The 14,391-nt window shown below is 40.8% G+C and overlaps 1 protein-coding gene across 1 annotated transcript in view; it reads left to right on the forward strand.

Moving 5' to 3' along the window:
* LOC129695437 (dynein axonemal heavy chain 6-like) overlaps positions 1 to 14,391 on the forward strand; it is a 283,604-nt gene that overhangs the window by 252,281 nt on the left and 16,932 nt on the right. Inside the window, 2 exon segments of the mRNA XM_055632390.1 lie at positions 2,784 to 2,911; positions 13,387 to 13,572. Coding sequence (XP_055488365.1) covers positions 2,784 to 2,911; positions 13,387 to 13,572 — 314 coding nt within the window.

A 14,391-nucleotide genomic window follows, 5' to 3' on the forward strand; every position in this document is an offset into this window, starting at 1 on the left:
CAAAGGCTTTCAGGATAGCATTGAGATCAAGCATAAGAAGTGGACAGGAGCCTTCTGTAACTGGCACAAAGAATTGACAACCTTATATACTCTCCACCCACTCACCCTAATATTCTGTGGCAGTTACAACGGTTCTTACATTGACCTCATTGGCCATTTCAGAACCAATAATACTGGAATGAAACTAAGTTGATCCCAAAGGATTATAGAGAAGAAGATTTGGTTCAGATTTGCACAATTTGTTATTGAGAGCTGGTTGAACGATTAAATCATTTGGAGTATCAATAAATATAATAAAAGAGAATAAATTCATTGAAAATGGTGTTTAACAGTTAAATTAAACACAAATATGGTTATTGATTCAAACAAAAGTTAAGGCATAAACCTGATATCTTGACTTGGCTTTTTAGTGAAGGTTAGCAATCCCAACCATTCAAATGCAGTTGGCTGCCCCCGATGCACCAACAATTACTACTGGAAACTGATGGATACAGTTCAGGACATTGAGGAATATCCCTGGATATCTTCTAAAAAGAATATCGTTGCACTAAGTGTTCCAAATCAGTATACTTGCAATCATCAATAGTGATGGAAGCAGCCGTTGCCAGTGTTACCAAATGGCCCTTCCAATAACCAAATTACTGATACCCAGATTGTGTTTTGCCACTCAGCGCCTGGTAATGCCTACTGCTTCACTTTTTGCTCTCACTTTGGAAAGTCGGACCAGATGGCTGTGATCCTTCTTGCTGCATATAGGCAACAACAGAAAAGCACAGCTCTAGCAGTGAGGATTGCAGGACAATGCTATTCTCGTTTTTTGTTAAATTGCAGCAACATAAAGCTGATCAGGGGAATTATTGTTTGGCACTGGTAGATTGGGTATTGTTTAAGGAATTGGCAACAGACCTGAACGAATGTGCCACGGTTGTTACCGACTTCATAAGGTAATGTGTGGAGGACTGTATTCCCATCGACCATCTGTGTATTCCCTAACCAGAAGCTTTGGATGAACCAGGAGAGCTGCAATCTATTGAGGAGCAGATCTCGGGCATTCAACTCTGGCGATATAAGATCATGTAGCCCAGGTATGGCCTCAGTAAGGTCATCAGAAAAGTAAAGAGACACTTTGTGGTATAAACAGGATGAGGCGGATGTTCAGCAATTGTGACATGGCTGCAAGCAATCATTTCCTACAAGGCTAAACAAAGCTGTAGCTCAAGTTATAGCGAGGCAACATTCCCGGATTAACCTAATGCTTTCAATGCTCACTTTGAAAGGGAGAACATTGATGTTCATCGATGGCCCATTATTCTTAAGCCCCCATAGCCCCTATCCTCACGGTAATATTAGGGACCAAGGCTAATATCAGATCCATCATGAGGATTAACCCTCGGAAAGCATCCGACCCCAGCGATGTACCTGACACATTCTTAAAATGTGCGCGATCCATCATGTCCATACCACCCATTCTAACATCTGCACTAATCCAATTTACCTGCAGGTGGCCTTCTATGCATTGATGATTCAAGCACTTGTCCAGACACTTCGTAAATATTGTGACAGTATTTGCAACCATCACCTCTTCAGACATTGCATTCCAAACTCTGTCAAGCACCTGATGTATGAAAAGCTTTTCCTCCTATGAAAACCTTTCAACCTACCTCTCACCTTAACCTCATGCCCTCTTACATACTCCCTCTATTGGAAACATATTTTTATTAACTATTCTATCTGTATGATCATAACTTTATACCTATAACATGTCACCTCTTAGCCTCCACTGGTTCAGAGAAAACAAACTTTCTAGCTGATCACCATCTTGCTGTGGTGTTGAACAAACTTTACTGTCAACGACACCACTGTTTTTGTAACATCTGTTAGGTAAAATAAAGGCTTCTGGGGTCAAGGATGACAAGCAAGGATGGAAGATTCATTTGAAGGACACAAACTGGAGAGTAGGATCAAATGCATTATTTTTGGATTGGTAGATTGTTAAGAGTCTAAGTCACAGGTATTAGCTGTGCGCCTTTAGCTCAGGCCTCCAAGGAGAAACCACAGAGTATAATGTATGAAAGAAAAGTGATAATATAAAGCTATTGTGAAAGTGAGCTGTAAGATCATATATCAGTGTACGGATAGATTAAGTGATTCGGCAAAAAGTGGCAGATAATGTATCTTGTTGGATATTGTGAATTTATGTGCTAAGTGTGAATAATAAACAAAATATTTTTGACTTTTCAGGTCAATGATCTTTCGAAAGAGCAAGGCAAAATTAGAAATTAAGTGTGTTCAAAATTGCAGAGAAAGTTTGGAGGAGTGTTGAGAGAACAAATCAAATATTAGTTTAAACATCCTGCACACTAGGCACAATTTATAGAAGCCAATAAACCTATAAATCTGCAGTTGTTTGAAATGTAGGAGAAAAACAAATCTGCAAGTGTTTGAAATGTAGGAGAAAACCCATCAGGTCACAGGGAGAATGTACAAACTCCGTACAGGCAGCACCAATAGTCAGGATCGAACCCGGGTCTCTGGTTCTGTAGGTCAGCAATTCTACCACTGCACCACAATAATGTTCAAGATTCTGAGAGGAATTAAGAAAGTAGATATAGTGGAGCTATTTCTTCTGCCTTAAGTTGTGCAAGAGGGTATTGTCTCAAAATGATAGTCACTTACGATCGAAGGAAAGAGAAGTATTTTATATAGCAGTGTTTTGTCGCTGTGAATTCAAACTTACCTCCAAACTCTAAGAAATAATTGTTTTCAATTTTCTCCAATTTCAGCTAATCTTGACCTTGAAACTGCAACTGAATCTCTATTTGTTAGGGATAAAAAAGGACGCTTAAATTCATTAACCACAGTACTAGGACAAGAAGTTGATCGTTTTAATGGTCTCCTGGCTGTGCTAAAAGTGAGTAAAATAATACATTCAGTATTGTTCCTACCTTCTCACTTACATAGCATTGTGTGAATTCTTTCCTTAAATTAATTCAAAGGTTCAAAGGTATTTTATTGTTTCACTTGTACAGTGAAACTCGATTTACCATGCAATCATACTAAAAAAAGCAACAAGACACATAACTACATAAAAGTTAACATTAAAATCCACCATAGCGGATTCCCCACATTCCTCACCGTGATGGAAGGCAATAAAGTATAATCTTCTTCACTCTTTATTCTCCTGCGGTCGGGGCAGCCAAACCATCCGCAGTTGTGGCGATCGAAGCTCGCGGAGCCCGCGATCGAAGCCCACGCTTCTATGGGGCGATCGAAGCTCCTGCGATCGGGGCGGTTAAAGCTCTTGTGGTTGGAGTTCCCGAAGTTGATCCCTAACCAAGGGACCGTGAGCTCTACGATGTTAAAGTCCGCAGGCTCCCGTTGTTGGAGCTCCAAGGTCGATCCCTGACACTGACCGCCAGCTCCACAATTGTAAGTCCTGCAGGCTCCCATGGTTGGAGCTCCCAAAGTCGATCCCCAGCAAGAGGCCACCAGCTCCTCGATGTTAGGTTGCAATGTGGACGGAGATATGATACGGAAAAAAATTGCATCTCCGTCGAGGTAAGAGATTAAAAAAAAAGTTTCCCCCAATCCCTCCCCCACCCCCACCCCCACATAAAACAAAGCTAAAGAACACTAAATCATACATTTAACACACTAAAAAACAGTAGAGAGAAAAGGGCGAGACAGACTGTTGGTGAGGCAGCCGTTACGGCGCCACCCGGTGGTCAGTTTGTGGTGTCTTCAGTAATTTTACTAAATTTGGTGTGACTATGTAAATTTCCAAATAGAGAGCAATAAATGTTGCTCACACTGCATGGGCAAATACTAATTTGATAGGGAAATACATAAAAGCTGGATTTTATGTGGCCATTTCTGATATTTCAGCCATGTTATTCAGTCATTATAACTGTTGGAATGCCATGGCTGAAATATCAGAGAGGGTATGAAAAGCACGAGAAAATACTTGGAGCAGCAAAGTAACCTCAGCAAATAATTGACAGAGTTTGCTGCATTATTCATCACTCAATGTTGTTTGAGAGACACATCAATATGCCTAGAGGTTAGGTTTGTGGGAAACCCCATCAGATCACTGAGGCATTGGAAACTTGGATAACTTCATATGCCACAATCAAAGATTATCACCATTTTGAAGAGGAAGAACTTTTTAACATCCGGTATGCTCATCTTAAATTGGCAGGTACTTATTCTTACCGACCACATAACCCTTTCATTTTACTTTTGAACATTGTTGATTAGTATTTTCTGCAGCAATATTCCTTACATATGTGATACTTTACATTAAAATCTTATAGATCACTACTACTTTGCAAGTTATATGATGAAAATGAGATGATGATTGTTGATAACGCTACTTAACATTGAACATTTTGAAATGTATGTTGACTTCAAAAATGGCACTTGCATGAGTTCTGCAAGTGAATCAGAAGGTGGCACAGCTGGTGAAGCTAGTGATCTCCCTGTAATCAATGGGTTTTCTCTAGATGCTCTGGCTTCCTCCCACTCTCAAAAAAAGTGCAGGTGGTAGTCAATTGGTCACGGCATTCACCTCTAATGCGTAATAAGTGGTAGAATCTCATTTGTACCTGTTGAGAATGTGGGAGAGTAAAATGGGCTAGGGTAGGAATAGTTTAAAAATTAATATTTAATGGTTGGTGTGGACTCACTGAGCCAAAGGACTTGTTTCTATATTGCATCTGTAGTGCTTCTTTGCCCTCTACATGAGCTGCGCCCCAGATTCATAAACTTTAATTCCCTTATAGGTGTTAGTTAACCCTTAATTTAAGTATTTATGCACTCTTTTAATTTGGACAATAGGGCACTTTTAATACAATATTAAATGGTATACCTTACTGTAGAAACAGTTAAAATAAATCAACTGACAACTATGTTCCAATGAATTACCTTCACATTTATTCTATTAATTTAAATAAATGATATGTTGGTCAGGGAAATACAAAATAAAATATCAATAACCAAAAATATGGTGTTTTACGGGTGTTTCTCACACAGATATTCAAACAACACCACTCAATAAATCAATCTTTTATAGTACCTTTAAGTACTAATTACTATGTGGGCCCACACACTCACTCACACAAGCCGGCAACATTAAAAACAAAACAAGAATAACCCCACGTTGCAGGCCTGGTCGAAGCTGGAGAGCGTCGCGGCCAAATACAGTGGAAGCCGACAAGTGCACAGTGCAGAAGCTCACAAGATGGCGGGGAGTTGGCTGACCAGAGAGGACCCCATGTGGCAGAAATCTTCCTTCTCCCTCGTTGTCTCCAGGGCTCAGCTAACCGCTGCTCTCACTCTCCTCGTAAGCACAAAGTCCAAACAGCGACAGTCTTTAATCCACACCTCCGAGCTGAAGGGGTAGCAGTTAGCCTAGGCTTCTTCTGTCTTCTTCTGGACTTCTTCTCTCTCTCTCCTGGACTTCGATTACCCACCATTCCCAGCTCCCGCCCCCAAACCAATCACCACACAGGAAAAATGATCTAACTCATTAACAACAAATCAAAATGCAGAACACATATTCACAGCAAAACTTATATAAATTTCTTAATAAGAAAAACTAATATGAAGTTACACAGGGCTACACATCTCTCTATGATTTTGTGATGGCTTATTAATGGTCACTCTGAGGGTAATGGCTATAACTTAGCAGTGCAGGTTGAATATCAGTGAAAGCACCTGGACCTGATGGTATACCCGGTCATGTTCTAAACACCTGTGCAGTTTTACAGACATTCTAAACACCTGTGCAGTTTTACGGACATTTTCAACCTCTCACTTCTGAGGTTCCCGCCTGCTTTAAAAGGGCATCAATTATATCAATGCCCAAGCAGAGCAAGGTGACGTGCCTCAATGACTATATCGACCAGTGGCACTAACATTGGTGGTGATGAAGTGCTTTGAGAGGTTGTTCATGAAGCAAATCAACTCCTACCTCGACCAAAACCTGGACCCACTGCAGTTCGCCTACCGCCACAACAGATCAACGGTGGATGCAATCTCGTTGGCTCTCAACTCTGCTCTGGACCACTTGGACAACAAAAACTCATATGTCAGGCTGTTATTCATTGATTACAGCTCAGCATTTAATACAATCATCCCCTCCAAGCTGGTTACCAAACTCGCAGAACTGGGTCTCTGTGCAGACATAGAAACATATAAAATTATAAAAGGACTGGACAAGCTAGATGCAGGAAAAATGTTCCCAATGTTGGGTGTCCAGAACCAGGGGCCACAGTCTTAGAATAAAGGGGAGGCCATTTTATGACTGAGATGAGAAAAAACTTTTTCACGCAGAGAGTTGTGAATTTGTGGAATTCCCTGGCACAAAGGGCAGTGGAGGCCAAATCACTGGATGGATTTAAGAGAGAGTTAGATAGAGCTCTAGGGGCTAGTGGAATCAAGGGATGTAGGGAGAAGGCAAGCACGGGTTATTGATTGGGGACGATCAGCCATGATTGCAATGAATGGCGGTGCTGGCTCGAAGGGCCGAATGGCCTCCTACACCTATTTTCTATGTTTCTATGTTCTATGACACTTCTGGATGTTCACATACATTTGCTGGGAATATGTAATTCATATGAATGGTCTAAAAACGTCTGGAGACCGAGAACCCCGATACCAAAATTGGTGAACTCTGTTCAAGGCACAGGTACCCTCATTATTAATGGACATGTAAATGTGGCAATAGTGATGTTTCATGTGCCAAAGGACAAAATAACTGGTCTAGAAGCTTCCTTCATTTCTAATACAATGGTGTGAAATAACTTAAGGTGAACATTTCTCGTTTGATGTAGGCCAATTAATATGCCCGATTGTCTTGCATCCAGCTGATCCATCCAAGAACGAGTCATGATCATGTGAGAAGACAGTCTGTACGTTTGCAAAGATGTCTTTTTAATTTCCAAATTGATTCCTGCTTTCAATGTAAAATAGAACAGATATTCTGAAGACTGGTGCTTGTTTTGAATTAATGGCTCCTACTTCCACATATAGTAAATAACTTCTGAATAATCCCTAACAGCCATCAACAGTGTCGTGGGCATTGAGTCTGGGGTCTTCAGCTCATTGATCTGAATTGTTCCTGCATCCCACCTAAAACCCCTGTCCCACGGTACGAGTTCATTCAAAGAGTTCTCCCGAGTTTTCCCCGATTCGAACTTGGAGATTTACGGTAATGGCCACTCGTCGGTACTCGGGGCTCTCGTGGACATTTTTCATCATGTTGAAAAATCTTCACGAGTCTTCCCGTGCTTACCTGCCGTTAGCGAGTCTTCCTGAGTACCTGCCGCTAGCGCTAAGAGACGTCCCCGAGCCCCGACGTACCCGCTTCATTCATTCTCCGTGCTTACCACGAGTTTGATTTTTTTTAAACTCGGGAGAGCTCTTGGAATGAACTCATACCGTGGGACAGGGCTTTAAAACCAAAAATCCACATCTTCAAATGGCCAAACCATTTTCGTAGAACAGATCTATAAGGCACAAGCATTTGCAATCTCACATTTGAAATGATTAATATATTCTTCTGCAAGAGAAATTATGGCTATGGACATCAGGTATTGTTTATATTTGGGCTACAGAGCAACTATTTGTCAGCTGTGAGGTTCTATTCATTCCTTCCCAGTATAATAACATGCCTCAGTTTTCAGCCATATCAATCTATTTAAAAAAACATGGTAAAGATTTATATTGCATTCATATGTATACTTTCTATATGTTTCCAGAAGCTTCCACAGCTCTTATCTTTTTTCTGGAAGTCTAAATATGAGTTATTCTTGATGATCAGGTGTATTCTTTACAAAAACAAATGTTTAAACATTCTGTTAACTTTAATCTGTGCACTGTATGAGTGAGGCACGATGAAGGATCCATTCCCCACCTTTAATCATTTTATACACACCTGCCAGGAAATTCAAATTTCTTCCTGCCAAAATTCCATTATTTTGTGGAAGGTGCTGATTGAATGTAAAAATAATGGTACTTATGTTGGAGCAGAAGTGTGCATGCTTCACTGGTTTAATTTAGCTAAATCTACATATTTTCCAACATATTCCATTTTCACAGCCATTATGTCAGCATTCTAATTTGACAATACATTATTAAAAATAGACTTTACAGAATAATGTATAGGCCGGTTGAATGTTTGAATGATGAATCTTAAGAAACAAATGGAAGAACAGTTTAAATCCTCTCAATCTCATTCACCTGCCTTCTCCCCTGACACCCTGGATGTTGAATTCTCCAATTTTAGGTAACAACAGAACCCTCCCCTTCTCCCCCCCCCCCCCATATAATCTCTATTATTACCCCCCCCCCCCCCCCCCCCTCCTCAAATGCTTTACCTGGACTTGCACCTATTTCTCCCCTCCCCTTGCCTTTCTATCTACATTCCCACCTCTAGCTTTACAACTCACAACTCTTCAATCCTTTTGTCTCACACCTTCTATTTTTGTCATCTCAGGTTTTTGTTTAACCATCAGTCTATCAAAACACCCTCCTAATCTGTATCAACCTATTACCTACCAGGGTTTGTTTTTCCAGCTTTCTACCCCTACCCCCCGTCCTTACAATCAGTCTGAAGAAGGATCCTGATCCGAAATGGTACCTATCCATATTCTCCAGAGATACTATCTGACCCACTGTGTTACTCCAGCACTTTGTGTCTTCCTGATTAATTCAGTGAAAGCCTTTCTTCACAGAATCGTGTTAAATTTTAGAGAGAGTTGTAGTTGAACTTGACATACATTTGCAAATGTTATAAATCAGGACATTGTGTGGATGTGACTTGTTCGTTAAAACTGTCCTTGGACAAGCTGCCATAGTTCTATGCTTTAATTCTCTGGGACTAAAGAAGAATCATCATCAGCAAATTATAGTGAGGTGATTTAATTGTAGCTTTTAGGGTTTGATAGAGGGAAAAAAAATTTCTGTTGGTGTGGTGGTGATAAAATTAAAGCCAGGGCATTCAGATGAGAAATTAGTAAAAACATGTTCTTATTTAAGGGGTGATAGATGTTTCCAGAAAAAATAGATACCAGCCTAATTAATAATTTTAAATGTGAGATCAATATTTTTTTGTTAATATGGCTAAAAAATGGAAATATACTCAAAGTGAGTGGAAAGAGCTTAGGATACACACAGGTCAGCCATAATCCACCATTGGCAGGACAGGTTCAAGTTGCCAAATGGCCAACAAAGAATGGGTCAACTGGGCTTATATTCACTGGAATTTAGAAGGATGAGAGGGTATCTTAAAAAAAACATATAACATTCTTAAGGGATTAGACAGGCTAGATGCAGGAAAAATGGTCCCCATGTTGGGGAAGTCTAGAACCAGGTGTCACAGTTTAAGAATAATGGATAGGCCATTTTGGACTGAGATAAGGAAAAACATTTTCTCCCAGATAGTTGTGAATCTGTGGAATTCTCTGCCACTGGGGGCCAGCAAATGCACTGGATGTATTCAAGAGTGGCAGTGGAAGCCAATTCACTGGATATATTCAAGAGAGTTAGATATAGCTCTTAGGGCTAACGGAATCAAGGGATATGGGGGAGAAAGCAGGTCTAGAGTACTGGTTCTGGATGATCAACCATGATCATATTGAATGGCAGTGCTGGCTCGAAGGGCCAATTGGCCTACTCCTGCACCTATTTTTTTATGTATGTTTCTATGTTTTCTCCAGTTCCTGACTCCCTATGTTTCTTGGTCCTGGTCCCTCCTGCACATAGAAACATAGAAAATAGGTGCAGGAGGAGGCCATTCAGCCCTTCAAGCCCATTCATTGTGGCCATGGCTGATCAATAACCCGTCCCTGCCTTCTCCCCATATCCCTTGACTCCATTAGCCCCTAGAGCTCTATCTAACCCTCTTAAATCCATCCAGTGACTTGGCCTCCACTGCCCTCTGTGGCAAGGAATTCCATAAATTCACAACTCTCTGGGTGAAAAAGTTTTTCTCACCTCAGTCTTAAATGACCTCCCCTTTATTCTAAGACTGTGGCCCCTGGTTCTGGACTTGCCCAACATTGGGAACATTTTTCCTGTATCTAGCTTGTCCAGTCCTTTTATAATTTTATATGTCTCTATAAGATCCCCCTCATCCTTCTAAACTCCAGTGAATACAAGCCTAGTCTTTTCAATCTTTCCTCATATGACAGTCCCACCATCCCAGGGATCAATCTCGTGAACATACGCTGCACTACCTCAATCACAAGGGTGTCCTTCCTTAAATTCGGAGACCAAAACTGTACACAATACTCCAGATGTTGTCTCACCAGAGCCCCATATAACTGCAGAAGAACCTCTTTACTCCTATACTGAAATCCTCTTGTTATGAAGACCAACATTTGATTAGCTTTCTTCACTGCCTGCTGTACCTGTAAGCCAACTTTCAGTGACTGATGTACAACGACGCCCAGGTCTCGCTGCACCTCCCCCTTACCTAACCTAACCCCATCGAGATAATAATCTACCCGCTTGTTTTTGCCGTCAAAATGGATAACCTCACATTTATCTTTATTATACTGCATCTGCCACGCATCTGCCCACTCACTCAACCGGTCCAGGTCAATCTGCAACCTTCACAAATGCATTCACACTGTCACCCGGCTTTGTGTCATCCGCAAACTTGCTAGTGTTGCTCCTAATTCCCTCTTCCAAATCATTAGTATATATGGTAAACAGTTGCGGCTCCAACACCGAGCCTTGCGGCACTCCACTCGCCACTGCCTACCATTCTGAAAGGACCCGTTCACTACTCTTTGCTTCTGGTCTGCCAACCAATTTTATATCTCTGTCAACACCCTACCCCCAATACCATGTGCTATCATTTTAGTCACAGTCTCCCGTGCGGGATCTTATCAAAGTATTTCTGAAAGTCTAGATACACTACATCCACTGGCACCCTTTCATCCATTTTACTTGTCACATCCTCAGAAAATTCCAGAAGATTAGTCAAGCATGATTTCCCTTTCATAAATCCATGTTGACTTGGACTAATCCGATTACTGCTATCCAAATGCCCCATTATTACCTCTTTAATAATTGACTCCAGCATCTTTCCCACCACCGAAGTCAGGCTAACTGGTCTGTAATTCCCCGTTTTCTCTCTCGCTCCTTTCGTGAAAAGTGGGATAACATTAGCTATCCTCCAATCCACAGGAGATAATCCTGAATCTATTGAACATTGGGAAATGATCACAAATGCGTCCACTATTTCTAGAGCCACCTCCCTGAGGACGCTGGGATGCAGACCATCAGGCCCAGGGGATTTATCATCCTTCAGTCTCATTAGCCTACCCAATACTATTTCTCGCCTAATGAAATAGGGTCACATAAGGAAGAATGGTCTGGTATGATATACATTGTCTATGATTCTAAATAAAAGATGTGACTAAATCTCTACCCACCATTTGAATTCTCTATTAAAAGTCAAGTTCACATGATTCATTTTGTATAACAACATTCACATGATATTAAAGAATGGACATTTTTTTCAGGAGATAACTTTCACAATATTTTAAATAAATATTATATGGCGACATTTTATTTTTATACATAGCAAACTCTGCAAATTAACATTTGTCCTTTTAATGTTTAATAGTGTTTAATTTCTCAGTGTTCAGCAATGTATTATAAATACATGGAATATGTGCTATGCTTTTCAGTTCAATAAACTGAGAATATATTTATTTCAGTTTTGTAGACTCGTACAACTTGGAAAGAGGCCCTTCAATCATCAAGCACCCATCTTACACTTATAGCATTTCATTCTCCCCACGTTCCTATCAACTCCCAAATTCTCACCCCAAATTCTACCACTCATTCGGGCAATTTACAGTGACCAATCAACTTAAGTAAGTAAGTAAGTTTATTGGCCAAGTATTCACATACAAGAAATTTGCCTTGGTGCTTCGCCCACAAGTAACAACATGACATACAGTGACAGTTACGAATGACTCAGAAAACACTAAACATTAATAATAATAAAACATTAATGATAAAACACCATTGATCATGCATGTGAACCAACAAAATTCCAGATCAAAGGGAGGCTACAGATTTGTGGCTGTTGAGTAGAGCAACTACCATTGGATGAAGAAGGGTTTCGGCCCGAAATGTTGCCTATTCCTTCGCTCCATAGATGCTGCTGCACCCACTGAGTTTCTCCAGCACTTTTGTCTACTCGTGGATAAAAACTGTTTTTATGTCTGGCTGTGCCAGCTTTGACAATCCGGAGTCGCCTTCCAGAGGGAAGTAATTCAAAGACTTTGTGGCCAGGGTGAGAGGGGTCAGAGATGATCTTGCCTGCTCGCTTCCTGGCCGTTGCAGTGTACTGATCAACATTTGTGTAGTTAGTGCATCTCCATTACACAGACAGTTTCCTCTGCGTACTCTAGTTTTTTTCTACTATCCCAAAGATGTGCAACTTACCAATATGCACATCTTTGGGATAGGAGAAAAAACTAGAGTACGCAGAGGAAACTGTCCGCGTAATGGAAATGCACTAACTACACAAATACAGCACCAGAGGACAGGATTGAAGCTAGGTTGCTCGAGCTGTGAGGCAACAAATCTACCAGCTCTGCCACAGGCACTGCTGGTCCTTATCTATGAACTGTTGCAGATTTGGTGAACAAAGTGCTACATCTATGTTTGGTTGGAATTTCAGAGTATTGACCCAATAAAAAGAGAGAACTTAAACCTTAAAGTCAAATCTGAATTGTTTCTGGATTCACAGAAATAATAGTTTTCCACTGCATTGCTCTTATCATCCACAATGGTAGAGACTGCGATGAAAGGTCCTGCGAGTAAACGTAATTCCACATCTGACATTGTCACCCCAACTCCAATTTAACGCAGTGTATTACTTGTTACCTTTGCACTGTGCCCACTTTACTCAACTACATTATTTATGTTGCTTTGTTAAATGTCATGGGCACAGACATGCCATTCCCATATTAACTAAGATAGAAGGGTTTTTCCTTACTTTCCAAGCTCACATCTTCCGATATAACAAGGAGCTTTGTTTTTCCATTGCTGGTCAGGTAAGTTGGTACTGAGCATTGAAACTCCTTTCAGAGTTTTCCTCAGATGTAGCTCCATCCTTAACGCTGCCTTCGGATCACGATACAATACTGTGCCAGTAGCTGTGTTGAAAGCATATCTGGAGTATGATACTACCGGTGCACTAGATTTAGACATGTATCATGCTGGATAGGCAAATCTTACTTTAAATGCCTGTCCTGATCTCAAGTGATGGTATCGGTGTACCTGGAGTATTGCCATTTCAGTCACAGAAAATATAATATTCATTACAAGTTTTGATGATTGTTTTTCATGTCTGTACAGAACTCTTTGGTTATATTGAACAAGGCAATTGCTGGATTTGTGGTGATGTCTGAAGAGGTAGAAAAGGTGTACAGCAGCTTCCTGAACAACCATGTTCCATCTTTGTGGTCTGATGCAGCTTATCCATCACTCAAGCCCTTGGCATCGTGGGTGAAAGACTTCATATTGAGAACAGAGTTTATAGCGGTGAGACATAATGTAATATCAAATTAGAGCTCATTTATTTGTAGTTGTGAAAATCTGATTTTTTTCTAGCTTGTTTTCCATGAGAATTGACTAATGTTATGGAATTTTATGGGTGAGGTAAGATCTGTGGAAGTAAGAGCATATTTTATCATTCTATGTGATCATTAAGCACTTGTTTCAACTTTATTTAGTATCAAATATGACTTACTGTGTAGCACAATTATTGAGTAATAGGCCTGTCCCACTTAGGCGATTTTTCAGGCGACTGCTGGCGACTGACAAGTTGCCGGCAGTAGCCTGAAAAACCGGCAACTAGAATGGCGACTGTCAGAGTGGAACACACACACATTGCTTCCTCCACCAACCTGTTATGCAGACGGGGGACAGGGCAAGCGGGGTGAGCGCTGTCTGAGTGAAATTCACACGGTGCAAAGCCTAGGTAATACAGACACACGCCGCGATGAACAGGAAGGTTGGCGCTGTAATTACGACGGCTAAAGCACGTTGTACGGTAAGTCCTTTAAAAGAGTGGGGGAGAGGGGGAGGAGAAGGGGGGAGAAGGAGTGGAGACAACATTTAAGAAGCCAGAGATACACGGCAGTGAAGTTCGGCGGACATTTAACATTACCGGTTATCCTTGGTTCTGAAAACTACTGCTTACGTTTTTTTTTCACAATGAGCGAATTCCACACATCTAATTACTATGATGATACAGCAGTGCTTGTTTAACAATTAGCTTCAAACCATATTTGATTGCGTTAGGCAAGTGACTGATTACTTTGAACATCACTGCACATTTTGTCAAATCTTCTGCACTTT

The sequence above is a fragment of the Leucoraja erinacea genome, chromosome 3, assembly GCF_028641065.1.
Source record: "Leucoraja erinacea ecotype New England chromosome 3, Leri_hhj_1, whole genome shotgun sequence".
In the NCBI taxonomy this organism is placed as follows: Eukaryota; Metazoa; Chordata; class Chondrichthyes; order Rajiformes; family Rajidae; genus Leucoraja; species Leucoraja erinaceus.